At 33.9% G+C, this 19,779-nt stretch overlaps 1 protein-coding gene across 1 annotated transcript in view; it reads left to right on the top strand.

The window, feature by feature from the left end:
* Nucleotides 1–19,779, top strand: part of LOC128785029 (regulating synaptic membrane exocytosis protein 1-like) — a 160,186-nt gene that overhangs the window by 34,194 nt on the left and 106,213 nt on the right. Inside the window, exons 4-14 of the mRNA XM_053937106.1 lie at nucleotides 154–264; nucleotides 2,199–2,298; nucleotides 3,688–3,811; nucleotides 9,260–9,316; nucleotides 9,742–9,788; nucleotides 10,833–10,945; nucleotides 11,997–12,127; nucleotides 12,442–12,613; nucleotides 12,743–12,899; nucleotides 14,132–14,203; nucleotides 19,324–19,483. Of these exons, the coding sequence (XP_053793081.1) occupies nucleotides 154–264; nucleotides 2,199–2,298; nucleotides 3,688–3,811; nucleotides 9,260–9,316; nucleotides 9,742–9,788; nucleotides 10,833–10,945; nucleotides 11,997–12,127; nucleotides 12,442–12,613; nucleotides 12,743–12,899; nucleotides 14,132–14,203; nucleotides 19,324–19,483 (1,244 nt within the window). The remainder of the gene's footprint in view (nucleotides 1–153; nucleotides 265–2,198; nucleotides 2,299–3,687; nucleotides 3,812–9,259; nucleotides 9,317–9,741; nucleotides 9,789–10,832; nucleotides 10,946–11,996; nucleotides 12,128–12,441; nucleotides 12,614–12,742; nucleotides 12,900–14,131; nucleotides 14,204–19,323; nucleotides 19,484–19,779) is intronic.

The raw sequence follows: 19,779 nt of genomic DNA, 5'->3' as shown, positions 1-19,779 counted from the left end.
ACTCATGGAAAACTCAGGTGCATTATGTAACACATCTGAAGGATGTTTGTGTCAACTGTGACATGATGATGCAGTAATTTTATTGGTTTATACATATGCATCTAAATACATTTTTAAAATTCCAATTCAATTTAATTGCTTGTTTTTTAACAGCATCCCGTAACGTGGCAGCCCTCCAAAGAGGGAGATCGCTTAATTGGGCGTGTTATTCTTAACAAGAGAACAACCATGCCTAAAGAATCAGGTGCATTACTGGGGCTAAAAGTAAGTATTACATGATTTATGTGCTAAATGAAAAGAAGTTCCACTGACCTTAGACATATAAGTGTAACACATTAAATCAGAGGACTCTCCAATCATATGGTCTTTTGACAAAAAATGTACTCTTCTCTTTTCCTAAATTTTGAAAGTTATACAGATAAATTATGACGATAAATACATTTACTCCTTCTATACAAACTTCAGTCGTTCATGAAAAAGGGGCTGAATCATTTTGATTAAAAATGTATATTAATTCAGCTTCCTGTCTGCAAGATACATACTACACATGGCAATGCATTAATGGAGTCCTGCCCTTTCTAGCTCTGCTGTTTGCAATTTGGTCAAGTAATTAATCTTATAATTGACATACATAAATGTCATCTGGATGCAAATTCTTACAAGGTCTGTGTTTAAGAGCCACACAACCATTTGAAAACAGAAATTTTGTAGAAAAAAAGCAAATGTTTACACAAAAATCCTCTTAAATCATAGTAGGGGTTATATTAAATGGAATTCCAGTTAATCTAGCACCCCAAAATTTAGATATTGGCAACACTGTCCAATTGATTTAAATCCCTAATTTACATTTTTGGCTGACTTTTAGGTTCATGTGTCTAAATTGCCAGAACACTTAGAGAGAGTTCTGTTTCTGAAGCTAGTGGGGAATACAGTGTAGCAGTTCAAGCATTTCTCTCTCTGTGTATATTTTTAAATCTATGGAGCAACAAAGATGACTTTGATAGAATTTAATTTGGGTGTCCTTCCCTCTCCACTGACGACAACAGAAAGAATGCAAGATCTGAAATATTCCCACCTTGAAGTGAGATATTGTGCCATGGTAATACAAAAGATGAAAACAGCTTCACTCTACTAAATGTTCAGTAGTCTATAGCAAAAGCTGATCTTTGCTGTCAGCAAACAATTCTATTTGAATATGTGAGAAAAAAAAAAGTTGGTACAAGTAGGAGAAATAGACTGTAGAGTTGTAGAGTTTCTCTTTGATTTTTCAAGTTTCAGTTGTATGCAATATGAACTAAGACACTCACTGATAAATTTTACACACTATCATATGACAGTATTGTTGGCAGATAGGCTTCTGGATACTTTTTTGGTATTAAAGCCCCTGCTAGTTGTTGTGATTGCAACGTGGGGAACTAATACCTAATGAACCATCATTCTACTCTTTCATTTTATTATAAAACTCCTATGGGATTTTCCTGACCAAAAATAAACCAGAACAAAAAACCCCTCACTTGACTGGAGAGAGTAAGATAATTAAAGAGATAAGTCAGCAAAACTACATTTTCTTTGTATTTTATATAAAATCTGGCCTATTGAGGGCACTTGGTTTTTTTCTGATGTTCCTGATCGCTGTATCCTGTAGTCATCTTCAAGAACAGATCTCTTCAGTTTCAGTTTCTCTTTTGTTCAACAAAAGCCAGAAGTTGCTGACTTGTCCTGTCATGTTCTTGGATGAGAGTGCCTATGTTTTAGCAGTATCAAGAGTCTTGTGAACTTATTGCCCATATGTAATAGTAGTGTATTTGCTAAGTTTTCAATTGATGCACCAGCTGCATTTTGGGATTTCATACACTTGCAATTTAAATGTAAGTACATGATGGACAATTATTTGTAAAAAGTGCATTTGCCTGCTTATTTATTAAGTGTTCTTTCTGCAACAAATGTAGGTACTTAACAAACTGTGTAAGATTGATTAGTCAAAAACAGTAGAAGGAATATCAATTTTATTCATTGTGTGTCAGTTTTACTTATTTTTGGCTTTAGACTTCTCTAAAATCCAAACTGACAATAGGTGTGTCTATGAACATTTCAGGTGTAATTTTAAAAATAATGTGAAAACTGATTAGTCTATATATTTGTGCTTTATGTGACATCTGGTTGATGGCTTGGAGACTCATAAATTTATGATTAACTAGGTTGTTGGAGGAAAAATGACAGAATTAGGACGACTCGGTGCCTTCATTACCAAAGTGAAGAAAGGTAGCTTGGCTGATGTGGTGGGGCATCTCAGAGCAGGTAAATCAATCAGTTGTGTATAAAATATACTGTCTTGTAGTAATGCCCTATTGAATGCAACCTTTAATTTATACTAACATTGTCATGTGTTATGGTAATGTTTTTTAAATACAGAACAATACTGTAATGTTATGAAAGGCCATGGTTGCCTACATTTCTAGTTTATTATGAACACCAATTGCTTGGATGTATGAGCAAAACAAAAGACACTCCTGAGGAATGCTGGTAAGAGGACTGAGTGACAACAGTAAATTTTTGTTTGCTAGCTCAGGAACTGCTTATTACACTCCACAGAAGCAATGCAAATTTTTTTTTTTAACTGATTGTGACAAACAAAATTCACATCACTGAAGGATGACACACTGCATGCACAGTGGATTTTATTAGTGTTCCTTTCAGTGTTAACTGTTACAAATGAAAATGAAGCCAAAAAAGGTCCTAAAATATTTAATTTCTATTAGATGTATATATTGCATTTACAAATAAATGGCTGTGCTAATGGCACTTTTCAAGCTTCTAAATGAAGTGAGAATTATGCACAGCATTTGGTTTTCATAGTCACTTCTTAATGGTTTATATTTTTACTACAGTTCTAAGCAACTACTTTCCAAATGCTGTCTTAGCAAACCAAAGTACCTATGTAGTGCCTTAAGTACCCAGAAGCTCCAATGCCAATGTGGATGGCTTAAGGATAATTGCCTGAAGCAGATAGTAATAAATAACTAGAAAGGATGATGAGTCTCTAACAATATTCTACTTTTTTGGCCATTCTTAGTTTTTTTCTTTCTTACCAAATCAGCAGTTGTTTATAGATTTTAAATGCAGATTATAATTACAGGAAATAAATTTGTCTCCATTAATCTTAAACCATTTGGGCTGAAATCCTAATTTTCTATTTCTGGTCTAGGTTTTTTGGGATTTATTAATGAAAGCTATCTTGAATTTCTAAAACTAGTTTTAGAGACAAAATTATTTGCCAGAAAAAAGATATTGTTTTGCACGTTTCCAATGAGTGAAAGTCTGATCTTCCTATTGCATGGGACCAGAGCACACAAAAAAGGCATGGATGAGTCCATGCAGTTAGAAAAACCACTGTTTTCCTTATAAAAAACATCCAAAATTTTGGTAGTTGATAAAACTTTGAGTATTTGTAAAAAAATCATAAATGTTAATAATTGCAAATATGAAGTCTTGCATGAGGAACAGAACATCATTGTGCAAGATATAAGCACTGGGAGCCAACCAGCTAAAAAGCACCTTGGCAGGAAAGTATGAAGGTTTCAGTACAGCTCTTTCATGATTTTAAATTATTTTTATGTTACTTGAAAATGTAGATTTCATTCGTTGTAAAAGAATATGAAAGTGAGATAAACTTCTCATATATTCAAGGGGATGAAGTTCTAGAATGGAATGGTAAACCCTTGCCTGGAGCTACAAATGAAGAAGTTTACAACATTATTTTAGAATCAAAATCAGAACCTCAAGTTGAAATCATTGTTTCAAGGCCTATTGGGTAAGGCTAAATGCTTACTTCTTTAGCATAGTTATTACTTCTGTTAATAGGAATTTAAAGGGATTATTTGTGATTTAATTATTTTACTGCTTAATAATGGGATACAATTCTCTCTCTGTTACTGACATTCTGTATAGTCTGTTTTCTTCACTACCATTTACAGTCTTGTGCCTTTGCAGTGACGTAAAAGCATAAATATCGTTTTTTGTGTGGTCAAAGTACTATAAAGGCTTTTGCCAAGTGGCAAAGGAAAATTGGTGGATGAGGTACACCTGTGCATGACAAACTTTTGGTTTTCAGGCTTTCAGCCTACTAGATCAGAATAACTTATAAAGGTCTTCATGAGTGGAAGGAAGCATTGCAGGAGTCTAGTAAGCCAATACAAGTAGGATTTTAAACAGGCCTTCTTTAAAAAGCTAAAAAAGGAAGCACAAAACTTGTAATTGAAAAGACTGTATTTACCCTGAAATGTTTGTTGTCAAACATGGAAGCAAAAGATTCAATCAAAAATTAGCATAAATGTGTTATGTTTATAATCTGTATTTTTTTTTTTATTGTGAACCCAGGTTCGGAGTTTTGTGATAACAATTCTTATATTCTCAGTTTCCCGAATACACCTTAGAAGGAAAATAATATCTGTTCAAATTGATAAAACTGGGGGGATTTGTCCTGCATTAGTGATAGCAGTTTTAGTGATATCAGGAATGTTTTGAGCTAGGTCTTACAAAATTGAATAATTTATTGTAAATTCACATTTACCTTGTGAAACAGAGTCACATGATTTACAATAAAAAGTGATTATTTTGAATTTGCTATTTTCATCTTAATTATAATTTTTCTTGTCTCAAATATGATACTTTTTCAGTTTTAGAAAAAAAACTATTCATTTTCTTTCTGACTAAAATATCCTTTTATGTTTTGATTATTGATTTTGTCTGTGCTATGTGAGTGTAGCTATATTTTGCAAATAAATTTTGCCTTTTTAATGGCAATCTCTATTTAAAGTGCTTAAAAAATTGACATTAATACGTAATTCCACCTATCAGTTTGACCTTCTAATGGAAAATGAAAGTCTGATGCAATAATAGTGGCTGTTAAATGCTATAATTACCATCTAGCTGAAAACTCTGGGGAAGTAGAAGCTTTATTTTGCATTTTTTTGAGATAAATTAGGAGATATTCTTAAAAGAAAATTGCAAATTCAGTTGTATAGTTTTGTTATTAAAAATAACATGCCTTAAGGAGATTTTAGGAAGTCTAGTTTTATATTTAAATCAGCAAAGAAAGAAATATGTTGATATTGGACATTACTTCAATTCCACATCTCAGTTGAAGAAAACATGGGAATAGATTTGTACAACTGTAGAACTGATATAAAAGGAAAGTGCTAGATTAGCATTTCAGACAATGGACTTTAGACATATTTATTGCTGTCAATATTGCAAATGTTTTGTGCCCTTAAACTTCTAAGGTAACTCCAGTATTAAAACAAATATGTCCTTTTAGTTTACAAATTTGATAAATCTATTAGTTTAGAAAAATTAAGTACAAGGTGAGTGCATTCCAGTGCCGCATTCTTGAAGAAAAACTGGAAAAATACCACCCTTTTTTTGAAGTTTGTTCAAAATCAAAGAATGTTCCTGAATCTGAACAGTGGATTTTACGCTAGAATAGTGCACCCAGAAATAGTACCAATAAAATGTAAAGTTTTTCTTTGGATGACCCATACATATTTTTTTAATATGTAGTCAAAACCAGATAACATTAGATTTTGCTTTTGTTTTGAGATAAATGGCGTTTGGCATGGAGTTTATTTGCATAATAGAGCAACATTTTTCTTGTAGAGTTATATCTCTATAGTTTCTTAATTTTTTTTTCTTTTGCTTGAGGGTCATGTTGTTTTTTGGGGTTTTTATGAGAGCAAATAAATATCCCTAGAGCACAGACTTTAAAATTTAAAGACAGATCCCTTCTATCCTGCAGTAATGAGTCAAAGTCCAGTTGTTTTATGTCAGATTGGGATTTACCTGTCTGTCATCTGAAAATAACTAAAAATTTCAGACATTGTACAACAGACAAAATCCTAATAGTAGTTATCAAAAGGAAGAGCATACTGCACAGGATTTTTTCCCCACTTTTTTTCTTTTTTCTTAATAATTATGATCTATGTAAATTGTCTTGCATAATGGAAAATTATTTGCTTGATTAACAGATTACTTTGATTTTGTCCCTAGCTCCACTTTGTCTTGTTTTCCAAACTGTGTGATGGTTTCAAATTCATGACAGGGAATTTTGTTTCATCCCATCCAACACATCTAGTATGTCAAAGTTTGGTGGGTACTTTTAGGTGCTGACTAAGCAAAATTGAAGTTGCTTGATACAGCATTAAGTGATAATCCATTACAGCAAAAATTCCTGTGAGGGACTAAGTTCCCGAAAGGCTTGAAAATGGTATTTCATCTACATAATTTAAGTGTTTTCATCTCTCCGTATTAATAATGCAAATAATGTACCAGCAGTTTTAATGGTCTTGATTTAAAAATTCCTAGCATATTAGGTCTAAAAAGCCCAAATATGACACAGTTTGCCTTAAGTGAATAATGGAAGGACTGTAAGCCCACAAATTAGACTGCCAGTTACAAAATTGCGGTCTAAACAATTTGTTCAGTCTTGTAAATTTGGATTTCTCTGTCTGCCAGCAAATGTAATTTTAAGTAATGGATAATTGTAGGATGTTTATTAGAGAAAAATGTGAAGCACATAACACTATTAGCAGCTAAAGGCATAACAACATTAAACAGTATAACCGCAATAGTACCGTGGAAACTCCATAGAAACTAATTGACACTAATTCTAATGGCTGCAACACAAGGTAGATAAGGAACCTATAAAAAGTAGAATTAATGGGTTGGCTATCTCAATATGAGGGGAAGAATTACCTATGAATATGCATACAACGTGAGAGATGGTTAACATAGGACAGCACAGAAAATCCTCTGGCAGTATACTTTTCGGAGAAGGAGCGTGGCATGGTAACTAACTCACCATCTCTTGTGTGCTCTATGGGATAGTGCAGGTAAAACAAATGTTTTTCCATTTGTCTCTGCTTTCTTTGTCAGATGCTAGCTATCTTTGCTTAGATTTCCACAGATAATGCTGCCAAAACTGTTGTTTCTCTGATATGATCCAGTTCCTCTGTGCAGAGTTGGTTACTGTGGTTTAGGTCCTGGAAAGGACGTTGAACCTCCATCATAAACCAGGCAGTGCTGAACTCCAGAGAGTTGCTCAAGTAATTAGTGCAAACTGCAGATTGATCTACAGGTTCTGATGGCAAGGAATGGGCTTGGAAATAGCAGGATGAGCACTGGGGAGAGATAGTCAGAAACTCTTTAGAAGCTCTCTGGGGTGTAGAATATGATACATCTGTTCCTAGAACAACCTAAAAAGTGTGGGTTACAACCACATTTGAATTTGGTTCTTCTTTAGTGAGCAACGGCTTGACTATATGCATCAGAGAAATTATAGCTGTTCTTGTGCAAAACAGTGATTCTCACAAACCATATATCTGCACAGAGAAGTTTCAACCTAAGGTACAGTTTTGTTTAATTTATATAGTCATTGAGACATGAAAGGATCAGCCATAAGATAATAATATGTAATATCATGTAACACCACACAAGGTAGAGATAGAAAGACAAAGTTTGAAGTGGGCACCTCTTTACTGGAGGTGTGTCTGACACTACTTTTCCCAAGTTCATATAGTTCCCAAAGGGGAGTAAAATTTTGTTACTGTATTAGATAAGCAGTTGTGAAACTTTTCACTTAATTTTTCTTTGACTAGTCTAGTTTTGAATATTTTAAGTAATGAGCTACTCTTTTCTCTAAAGAGCTGTTTTGTAAATCATACATTAGAATATTTTCTGCAGTGCAAAATTAAAAGCAGGCTAGATAAGATTAGTTTTCTTACATGAAAAGTTTCAGATTATAGTTTCCGTTTAGAATGTTCATTCTCTAATTAAAATGCCAATATTTAATCCTCTTTTAAACTGTGTGGATCTGTTTCTCATGTTGATTTTTATTAAATTTTTATGTATTGGTTGTAATAGTGTGACACTGCCTTAGCAGAAATATGAATCAGTTATTAAGTTATTATTAATGTGTAATTACTATTTGAATTTTATTTTTAGCCTTTTTTTTTCCTACTGTATTGTTGACAATAGAAGAAAAAAAAAATCCAAACAGAATTAGTTTTAGTGTTTTTCTTTAATCACACCAGGACTATAGAACTTGGCACTGTGGCTGGGACTTTCCATGTTGAAACAGTCCTTGCACATGTGAACCTTCATTTAGACATCCTAAAATTGATGTTATTATAAACAGTGCTATACTGCAGATGAGAGTGTTCATATTCTAGCACAAGAAAATATTGTGAACTTAACATTGTATTGAACAGAAAAAATCTGTTTGATTATGGTAGGTAAGTACTTCAAATGGATGAGAAATGCCCTGGAAAGTCTGACCTGAGAAAATGTTAAGAGGAAGAAGACAGCATAGCAGCCCTGCTGTGCAGCAGGTCATTAATCTGTTCATATGTTTGTAGAGTAGTACTGTGCCATGTCATGAATGACTAATTCAGCTAATTCCATGAGTTTGAGGAAACCACATTATTCTTGACTCATGAAGTCAAGACAAGGAGAAGCACATTCTTGTTTAGTGATGTGAGGTTTAAGCTGATTTGAGACATTAACACAGAGCTGAAATAGTTTATTTTATAACACAGGCACCACAAGTTTAAATTGCAGGACACAGAAAGTGACTTTAAGGCTCAGTGATTGGGCACCGTTGCACTTTTTTTCTGATACAAGTGTCTGTTTCTTTTTTGTTAGTGACTTTTACATAACTAGGAGTTTTAGTTTTATTGAGTTCCAAGTGAGAAAGATTTCTGTGTTTCACTGAGCAGACTGTCTGAATACCTTTAAAATTCTCAACTATAGACTTAAAATCTTGTAAATGTTTTTCAGAAATGTTATTGCAGTTCCAATTTTGGATTAGTCCGTGTGGATGAAAATACATTCAAGTAATTCACTGAAGAGTTTTGTTTCCATTTCCCTGCTCTGCTGCTTTGTTACGATTTGTTCAATACTAGATAATTGTTGCTCTTGTAAGGTATTTTCAGTGATGGTTTGGAATAGAAAGAGCCAGGAACTAGCATCATCCAGATTTTGGTGGAAGAGTAAATTTATTGATGAGAAAACTCTGATAGATGTGTGGACTCAATCAGTTTATCTTACTTATATCTGTATATGTGTTGGATATGTATGTGTTGAAAAATGTCCATACCCAGTTCTAATATGGTTTCATTTTCTTTTATCCTTTGGAGAAATGTATTATTCACTTGTTTGTTTAACATTGCCAATGATCTTTGTTTTTCTTTTTTATTATTGTAAGACATTTTCATCAGTTTCATTCTCTGAACTCCTTGAGACGTTTATATAAAAATTACTAGTGAGTTAATCTTTGTCTTATTTTTTTGATTTTTGTTCCTCCAAAAAAGTAGTTGAACAACCATAGCTGTACTTCATTTGGCAAAGGAAGTACAGTACAGTATGTACTGTATATTTTTCTCTTCCTAAAATTTATCTTTCTTTATTGTTCCAGTTGTAAAAGTATCCTGTAATCCATCCACAATGTTAACATTGTGGTGCTCGTATTGTTGTATCTGCTAGTTCTTTAACCTGAACGTGGTTTGTGTTAGTGTGATTTTCATGAATGGTAGTGGAAAGTACGTCTTGAAATATTTCCTCTTTCTTTCCTTGTAACCTGTTAGAACAGAAACAGAACCACGTTTTTAAAGCACTATCCCAGCAATGTATTTGTCACAGCCAAAGGTTGTCTCCTTTGTTTCTAATTGCTATGCATTCACATTTTAGTGATATTCCACGGATTCCCGAGACTTCCCACCCCCCATTAGAGTCTAGTGAGTACACACCTTGTTCTTTTCTTTAAGCATGATCTTGTACCCAGCAAAACTATTTCAGCTATGAAATTTCTGAAAGATGATCTGTGGAAATTGCATTGGCTCTGAGGTTTTTGCATGACAAAATTCAATGGGTTTTTGCCTTGTGTGTTAAATTTGAAACAATATGGATTTTATGAAACATATACAGATTTCAAATGCTAGCAGAATTCTATTTTTTCATTCTATATCTTGTGTCGTTACTACCAAAATAATAATTTACTTCCCCTAACATAAGAGAGAAAACAGGTATAAGGGACTGCCAAAGGTACAAATGGTGTCAGGATTTCACCTCCTGCACCACGCAGAGTAAGTCCAAAGTTCTCATTTCTCTTTTTTTTTTTTTTTAACAAGAAAATCTTGGTTAGATTAATTTTTTGTTTATACTTCAAAAGACTGGTATTTTTTTAACTATGCCATTTGAATGTTTTCAGCCAGAGTATTTGAGGGCCATGGCTCCCAGTCTTTTCCCATCTGAGCCTTTCCTGAGATGCAGCTAGAAACCTTCCCTGGGACAGGGAAGGTGTGAGCACTTGTCACAAGCTCATCCCATTAGTGAGGGCTCTGTTTCACTAGGGGAGAACTGATGGTGTCCAGCAGTTGCTGAAATATCCTCCATGCCAGATTCATGTCCTGCATGTCTTCTTATTAAAATTTCAGAGGCTACTGGGAGTATAATCCATACAACAGATGTGTTTTCATCAAAGACTTAGGTTCATAGAATCAGAGTATTTTGCATGGGGAGGGAGATGTGTTATTCAGTCAGATAACAGTATTTTATTTTAAACATCTGCTATGGTTTGTCAGTGATGTATGAGGAACACTCTTTTTATATGTTTTTTCAAATAAACCAAAAAATGACAGGTTTAATCTGGGATGTAGGGGTAAAAAACCAGTTTTTTCACTCCCTTTTCTACATCAACTTTATACAATTCAAAGAAAAAGCACTTCATAATTTATCCAAATTTTGGAGAGTAAGTTCATGTGTTTCTCATGTGGTTTTAGGTTCAAGTTCTTTTGAATCTCAGAAGATGGAAAGGCCTTCTATTTCTGTTATATCTCCGACTAGCCCTGGAGCCCTACGGGATGCGCCTCAGGTCCTACCAGGGCAGCTTTCTGTGAGCATATTTTGTTTTTCTTGGGTTTTTAATGGAAATCTGTGAAGCGCTGGTCCTTCAGCCCTGCACATTCCCAAGGCCAGTTGGGAGGCCAAGAGAAATGTTCAGTGTTGGTAAAGATTAACATCTTTTCAAAAGTTTTTTGACACCCTCTGGATGCACTAACAAGCCATGACTGTAATGAGCAGACATAAACAGACATAAGATATTGTTGTCTTAAAAATCAAAGAGTACAGGAATTTATGTTGAGAAGAGCCCATAAAAGTGCCTTGAAACTTGCAATTTTGTAGCTTCTGCATTGAAAATAGTGACTTTCCTGTACATGTCCAGTAATCTGCAGATTCAAGCATAGTATCACTGTTTTCTTTACAGGAGCATTTAAAGGCCTGTATACTTGTTAAGCATTACACTATTCAGTAATGCATTTTAATTTATATACATCTTGGAACTTTCTTGTAATACTAATTGAAGTCCTTCTTATTAAATATACTGTCAGTACTTAAACTTTGTTTTCTACATTCTGTTATTTCTTTATATTGATCATATTAATTCAGAAGTATACAGCAGGCTTAAAAATTTCCTAACATAATGATTCTCTCAAGAAATTATGTAGCTCTGTATTATTGTTTCCATAAACACTTTTGAAAAGGTCACAAATCTGTGTAGATAGATTTCGACTATGCCTTGAAGATGCAGGCAGAGCTTTCTATTTAGTGTAGCTTTTAAGGTGCAGAGCTAAGAAATGCTGGTTTAGGTGCACTTACAGTTCCAAGACTATGCAGTGAGTACAATAAACAATGGAAGTATAATCAGGCACCATAATTTTATTCAGCTGTGATAAATATAAGTCTTTGGTATATACCATCATCTTTTCCATCTAACCTTATCAAATATTAAGGTATTTTAAATGCAATGTATCTCATTGTCTCTGGGAAAAAAAAAAAAAAAAGAACAGCGGTTACTTTTACATTGTGGTTATTTTTTATGCAATCTGAAAATTCTGTTTCTTCTCCATTTTCAGTAATGTTTTCTGGTAACTTTATTCCTGTAGGTTAAACTCTGGTATGACAAAGTGGGACATCAGTTAATAGTAAATGTTCTACAGGCAACAGATTTGCCACCAAGAGTAGATGGACGCCCCAGAAATCCCTATGTAAAAATGTATTTTCTTCCTGACAGAAGGTAACAGTATTCCAGTTTATAAAGTTACGTTTTAATTTAGCATGTATTGAATCAACTTTTAATGAACGCTTATGAAGAATTCCTTTTTACAGTTTTTTATAGTTAGATTATTTATAACAAAAAATTACAATTGAATCATGCAAGTCAGTATCAATTTAACTTGGTAGTCTTCTTTAAGAATTTGATCCACTGTGCAGAAAGTGCTTTCTTCATTTAGGCATTATTGCCTAAGAGAAAATGAAAACAGTTACATGCTGATGAGTATTTTCTGATTTATCACTATGAATAATTTACAAAAAATATTTATGTTTCAGTGATAAAAGTAAAAGAAGGACCAAAACAGTAAAGAAAAGTCTAGAGCCAAAATGGAATCAAACTTTTCTCTACTCACATGTACATCGTAGAGATTTTAGAGAACGAATGCTTGAAATCACAGTATGGGATCAGCCAAGAGTACAAGAAGAAGAAAGTGAATTTCTTGGAGAGGTGATGCATACAATCACATTTCTTCTGAGTTCATTGTTTGGTTTTGAGTATATTTGCATATGTATTTTGTGTGTGTGTTTCTCTGTGTGCCTTCAGTGTAAAATTTAAATCTGATGATTTTTCTGCTAGATTCTTATAGAGCTGGAGACAGCACTTTTAGATGATGAACCACATTGGTATAAGCTACAGACACATGATGAATCTTCACTACCTCTGCCTCATCCATCACCATTCATGCCAAGAAGACATGTTCATGGTGGAGAAAGCACTAGCAAAAAATTACAAAGTAGGTCCAAATTCCATTAAGGTCTCTTAAATTTTAAATTAAGAATGCTGGATATGGTGTAATGGTACTTAAATTCCAAATAAAATAAAAAAGATATTATTTCATAGTCTTTAAAAGTAATGAAAGTAATGAAAATGTGTTGCAGAAAGGCAATTTAAATTATGACATTATGACATGTTAGCCTTATAACTTTGATGTATAACTTTCAAGTGTGCGAAACTGCTGGAATTGATTTGGCTTTCATTAGTAAAACAAAATTGTTCAAAGATTTTTTTCCATAAATTTCTTTTTGAATAGAAAGATAAAGTTTATAATTATTGGATACTTCTAAAAAACTTAAAAATATTTTATTTTTTAAAAAGAAGTCCTTGAAGTCTTACAAGACTTAAAAACACTTTTCATCATAAAGTTAGTCTCAACCTCCAATATGCTCATTAAAGTGTACCTTTGCAGAAAAGAGAATTTGTATTCATGTATTTGGGAGGTACAGTTGTTTTCATGAGTCTGATTTCAGGTTTGTATGAGGCATGTTAAAAGGAGATATTTCAACATTGTAGTTTCTCTGTTTAATTAAACTAAGATTTACTTAGAAATATGAAAGATGTAGGGGATTATTTTAAAATGCATTTCCAAGCTATTTTTCTGGTTTTTCTCAAACATGGAAGTCATTCACTCCAGCCAATGCATAGGAAATCGGTGCACATTCAGGAATGAACTATAAATATGTGTTAGTGCTGTAATTGCTGCTTAGATGCCCAAACGCAGGATATGTATAGAGAGACCAAATTAAAGGTTAGTTTTTGTGAGATACTTGAGCTTTTCTAAAAGCTGGCAGTGCTGTTTCCTCTTCCTCTCTCTCACCATATGTTGCCTCATCTCCTTTCCTGTTCAGCAGCTGATTCAGCATATTCACTGAAGTAGCACAAAAGTGTTTTTTTTTCCTTTCCTTGAGTTTTGCTTTTGGAGGCTTACGGAGATAATCTGTCCTAGTAGAGGATTACTGAGGACTTAAGGGGAAGAGAAAGGGAAAGGAGGCTGCAGCAGCTGTAAGATGTTAAATTGGCTCAGCTATCTTCTGAAACATCAGTTAGTCACTGCAGTTGAGTTCTCCTTCTCTATTGTTTTGGCTTAAAATCATCTTTTTGGTTTCATTATTATGTTAAATGAACATATTCTTACGTATTATAACATGACCAGATGTTCAGGTATTTGTTTACCTTACTGTTGTGCAGGATCTCGGCCAATCAGTGATAGTGACATCTCAGATTTTGATGTTGATGATGGTATTGGAGTTGTTCCTCCAGGTGCGTGGATGAACAGCATGGTCCTGCTTTCTTTTTCTTCTACTTTTTTGCTTGTTTGGATTTTCTTTTCTTTATAATATTTTGGAATATTGAGGATACTGGTTTTGGAGAGTGCATTGTGGAAAAAACAGTTTTCCTGATTATTCCATGGTACCTGTCCCATACCTGATAAATTAAAAGATTCTACTATTCATTCATTTATATTTATTTTGCATATCACTCCTCATATGGGACCCACTGGTTTGTTCAAATTGGTTAATTTCTTACTGGGTAATGCTCCAAGCATTATTTAAAATGCAAATTAAATGTAAAAGACTCCCACATTTTAAAATAGTTAAGATTTCAGCTTTTATTGAAAGCATTTTTTAAATTATTTTGCTTTTTGCTTGAAACTTAGATTTAATGCAGTCTTCCATGGACTTTATTGGTAATGCATGGCTATAGATTAAGATGCATGTAGCATGGCTATATTTTTTATAGTTTTCATAAGCTTTCATGAACTATCATTACCCTAAATGTTCATAAATATTTACTTGTAGAGACTGTCATGGTTTGACTTTTAGTTCAGCATTCCTACATACTGAAAATCTTGAGGATTATTTTGGATATCACGTTCTTCTAGTTCTCGTTCACTGTTGCCACAAGTCAGATAAATATGTTTCCCAATTGTCCCAAGCTAACTGAAGAGTCTCTATGTCTTTGCCAGCACTAAATCAGTTTTCCTGTGGATCTTCCTGATGAAAACCACTGAATTAAATCGTGGTGGGATTCAGAAAGCTTTCTATCTTCATGATCTGTGTTTAAAATAATCTCACAATTTATTTATCCACTATATAACTGTACAAGTAAATCACATATCTTATTAATGCTGTATCATCTTCATGTTAACTGAGACAAATTCTCCTTCCTTGGGTTCTTTTCTTATTTTATATACTTTGTAGCTCAGTCTCTAAGAGAGAAATTAATTCATATATGCCTAGTTATGATATTTGATATTTTTACATCAGCAGAGAGAGTTAGTATTTAAAATTAAATATAAATAAAGAGCTCTAAATATTTTTCATTACTTTTTTGTTTTGTTGGGTGGGTTTTTTGTTTGTTTGGAGTTTTTGTTTGTTTGTTTGTTCTAGTGGGTTTTTTTTGTAATTGAAAATTTAGATACTGGTATATCTTTGTAGACTTATGTTTAAAGTTTCAGTATATTCTATTAAGAACTGGGGCTTTTTTCAGCTGCCAGTCCTTTCATGCATCCATTTGAAATAAATAATTTTCCACCTGAGAGGAAGCATTCAAAATGGTTTAGCTGCATGTATTGGAATTTGTTCACTGGGCCAGCATTTGAGTAACTGATTCTTATTGACATTTCTTTGGACTTCATGCTCAGGTGTGCCTTTGAGGAATGCACAGATCCAAACTTTCTCAGAGATCCTTGTAGAAAATAGCAGGATTTAATTTTTAAAACTGGATTTGCAATGACCTGAGAGTCTCCAAGTTAAGAATTGAAGGGCATAGTGAGGAAGCTCCTTCTGAAGTCCACCTAATCAGAAACATTCTGCTGGTTCACTTGACCAAGCACAAATTTGTCCATTGTGAGTTTAACTGATGCGTTTGTTTGGCAGTTCTAAGTGGAGTTCATCTGTTTGTGATTCCTGTGTGAAGTGGAAATGCATATAAGTGTGTGGGGTTTGTTTGCATATACAACCCGAATCCTTAAAAGGGAGTTAGACTTTAGGCACAGGGACAAAGAAAATTTGAGTCGTCAGCCACAAATCTATGAAAGCCTAGACATGGTAGGGAAATGCATTTTGCAATAAGACCTGGAAAAGGTTTCCAGTCCCAATGTCTGTTGAATTGTTTGAGAACTTTAGGCAGATTCACAAATGTGACTACAGATCAAGTTCATATATATGCATTTCTACCCTCCTGTCCAACCTTAACTTGCCTCATGGCTGAATTGTCACGCCTTTGGACTGCTCCCTTGTTTACACTGAATGAGTACTGCAGTATCTTCTCCCTAAATCAGACTTCTCTGTTAAAACTAAGCTCCATGCAAGTTCCTTGTCCTGCAGGGCCTTTACCCCTGCCCTCCTCCTGCCCTTCAGCACCATGCTCCTCACCAGAGTGCAGCCCAGCTCTCGTCTGGTTCAGATTTCTCACACATTCTCTTGCACAGCATGCATGTGGGAAGGAACAGAAAATACCCGTATTTCCCTTTAATGTAATATGGTGATGCACCATTTTGGAATAGCCTCTATTGGCTTCAACCACATTAGTCTAGTTTTAAGATATTCCTTGTCAAGGGAAGCAAGAATATAAAAATTGAGTTTACAACATTTGACACATAAGAAAATATTTCCCTTTAAAGATCTGTCCAAGCTGTAGGCTGCCAGTTTCTCCAGGCGAATCCTGAGGAAACAGTGTACAAGATTTTAATGATTTAAAGTAAACAACATCCACAGCCTTTCCCTCATCCAATAAGAGAATGACCTCGTCATAGAAGATCAGGTTAGTCAGGCAGAATCTTCCTGAAAGTTATAAATATTCTCTTTTACCTAAAGTATTGAGAAAAAAAAGGAAGTTATTTAGCCCTCTTAATATCTCAAGATTTTCACAAAGGTTATTGCTCATTTTTAATAAATAAACACATAATTACAAAATGTAAAACCACAAAATTTCATCTCCATGCAAGCTAAAAACATGAAGGAAAATAGTTTTGCTAATTTAACTAACCTTGAAAATCCATAAAACTATAGTTTCAAATGTTTTACCAATTCCTAAAGCAAATGCAGTATTAGAATTTAGTAATAACAAAGAAAACTATTTTCCTAGAAGTATCAGCAGCTGCAAAGAATAACTTCTTGTCAGTGGAAGTAAAGATTGTTGCATCATAAATAGTAGTACTTTAATAAATTCTAAAATGTTTTAAGAAAAGTATTTTTCCCTTGTTATAGCACTGATTAATGAATCTTATCTTTCATGTAATTATACCATCCTCATTTATTAGTAGTACCTTGCAGTAATATACCTATCCTTTTTTTAATCAGCTCTTACATATGTTCATAAAAGTTTATATCAACAGCTGAAAGTAACTTTAATTTGAAGCTCAGGTTTAACAAAAATGATTTGGACAGGTGGTATGCTGACATTCGTTTACATGAGGAAAATATTCTTTTAAGTCTCTCAACCTCTGGATATATGAGAGATGCTCAAGTCTCTTATGTAAGTTTGTGATCCTGAGCTGTCCTTACACTAGTCACTCTGTGTCTGTGTTATACTGCCCAGTACTCCATAAGGGTCAGTGAAAATTTTAATAAAATCTGAACATGTTTTGAGACCAATCTGTTTAAGCAAAGCTTCAGTAACTTCTTTAATTAAAAGCAAAGCCAATAAAACCTGATATACAGTTGGCAGTATTCCCAGTGCTATTTTTAACACGCTGCATTGCTTATTCTATGGGTAACTCTTCAGAGCAGTTTATTTTTCTGTCACATGTAACCTGTATAAATGTATTTGCCTTCCCTCTGTAGCAGCAGGGTGACATCAATACATTACCTTTTCCTTGTCTGTATTGTCTTTAAGAAAAAATAATATAATTTTGGTATCAAACATTTGCTAGATCCATTTTCATCATCCATCCTGCATTCATTTCCTGTCACACCTGACAGTTTCCCATGAGCAACTGAGAAACTTCTGCATAAATTACCATCAGCTTGGTTGCTGCTATCATGCTGGTCCATGCAAAATTTTTCTCTGTTCACCCTGAAGAGCACAGAGCCTTTGTATTTGAGGATATGAGGAAATGTTGCTGTCACTGGCATGGTCACTGAAGGTATGGGTGTGATGTGACCAGTATGACAATTCTTGAATTAATACTTGGGATAAGAATGAATTACTGTCTCTGTTCTGTAAGCTTTGTGTACACACACTGCTTAAGTTTCAGGTATTGTTCCTGAGATAGCTTGGCTGTGCAAAGTATATAATATAAAATCATCTTTCTATACTAGAATTCTGAGTTCACAGGATAATCCTATGTGCAGGTTTTTTAGGGAGACTAGAAATGCTTTAGAAATATATTTTAAATTTAAATTTATATTTCATTTTTTAAACCTAAGTTGCATGTGTTTTTGTACAATTGCCTAAAGATTTAAAAGACATTTAGGATTCCTTTGGTTTTTTAGGTGAACAATATCATACATTACAGTAACTTTAATTCTAGACAAATTTAGAGAAGAAGAAAGATTATTATTTTGATACCTAAGCAAGAATTTATGAAGTGATTAAAGGATAATTTAAGGGATGACTTTCTATATTATTAAGGGATTTTTGTAATCTCATTTAAATGTCTGGAAATTAGCAAGTGAAGTCTGAGCAGATCTCCTTAGGTTCTTTTGGAAAGATAACAGGTACCTTTTGAAAACTGTTGTCTTACTGAGCTTAATTGTCTGTTTTAGTATGGGAGTCAAAATGTATAACAAGGCAAAGAGTGTGCTACACACAGAAAGGCACAACAATGTTGAAATATTGAAAATGTGCTAACATTCTACTGCTTTTTTTTTTAATCCTATTTAAAAATACTGTGAGAAATTTTGCCGCCTAATCACAGTATTTGGAAAAAATATTCTGCACAATATTCGATACAATATACTCTAAATCCTGCTAGTTTTTCTAGTAGGTGGCTTTGGCCAAGTTCAGTAGGAGAATAATTGAAGCAAGAGGCAGAAAGATGCTTTATATATGAGCAGCCCTGTGTGAGTCTGTGCTGTTGTATGCAAGCATGCTTTCTCCATTTTTCAGATGAGGTAAACCTGCGCTGTTTAGATTCCTTTCAAATATTTTCTTATAGACACAAAATACCCAGAATATTCTTCCCCAAGTAAGAAAACTGCTCCACATCTTCCAGTACATCAAGAAGGCTCATTTTTTCAGTCTCTGTACATGTAGACATTTAAAGGTAATGCTAGTGATTTATTGTGCATGATACATCGGGATGTACAACAGCTGAATGATGACCTGAAAGTTGTGTAAGCATTTGGATAGCTACTCCTGGAAGACTAGCCATCTGAATTCTTTTTAAAGGCAGACCTTTATTCTCTAATTGCCTTTTGTTACCCTCTTGCCAGTAGGTTATAGGTCTAGTACTAGAGAAAGTAAATCCACAACGCTAACTGTGCCAGAACAGCAAAGAGCAACAACACATCATCGTTCACGTTCTGTGTCTCCTCACCGTGGTGACGATCAGGGCAGGCCCCGTTCACGTTTACCAAATGTGCCATTACAGAGGTAGGCATCACAAATGAAATTCAACGTGCTTGCTTTCACGGTTGTATAACTGTTTGTGTCATTATTAACTTCTCTCTTGTTCAGGACTTTTTCACAACTTAAAAGATTGTTTTTTCTATCTAAATTTTTTTAGTGCAGTATTTGAACTTGATATATGCTTTTATTATTCACTCAAGAGCACTCATGGGATGAATCATACCTTTGTAAGACTTACCTCCTTTTACTCATACTTTCTCTGTGACTCATCATCTCTGTACCATAACTAGTACATAGGTTTGGAATTTTTTTTTCAGTCA

The sequence above is a fragment of the Vidua chalybeata genome, chromosome 3 (assembly GCF_026979565.1).
Source record: "Vidua chalybeata isolate OUT-0048 chromosome 3, bVidCha1 merged haplotype, whole genome shotgun sequence".
NCBI lineage: Eukaryota > Metazoa > Chordata > Aves > Passeriformes > Viduidae > Vidua > Vidua chalybeata.
The sequence above is the reverse complement of the archived record's forward strand: the minus strand, read 5'-3'. Positions and strand labels throughout refer to the sequence as shown.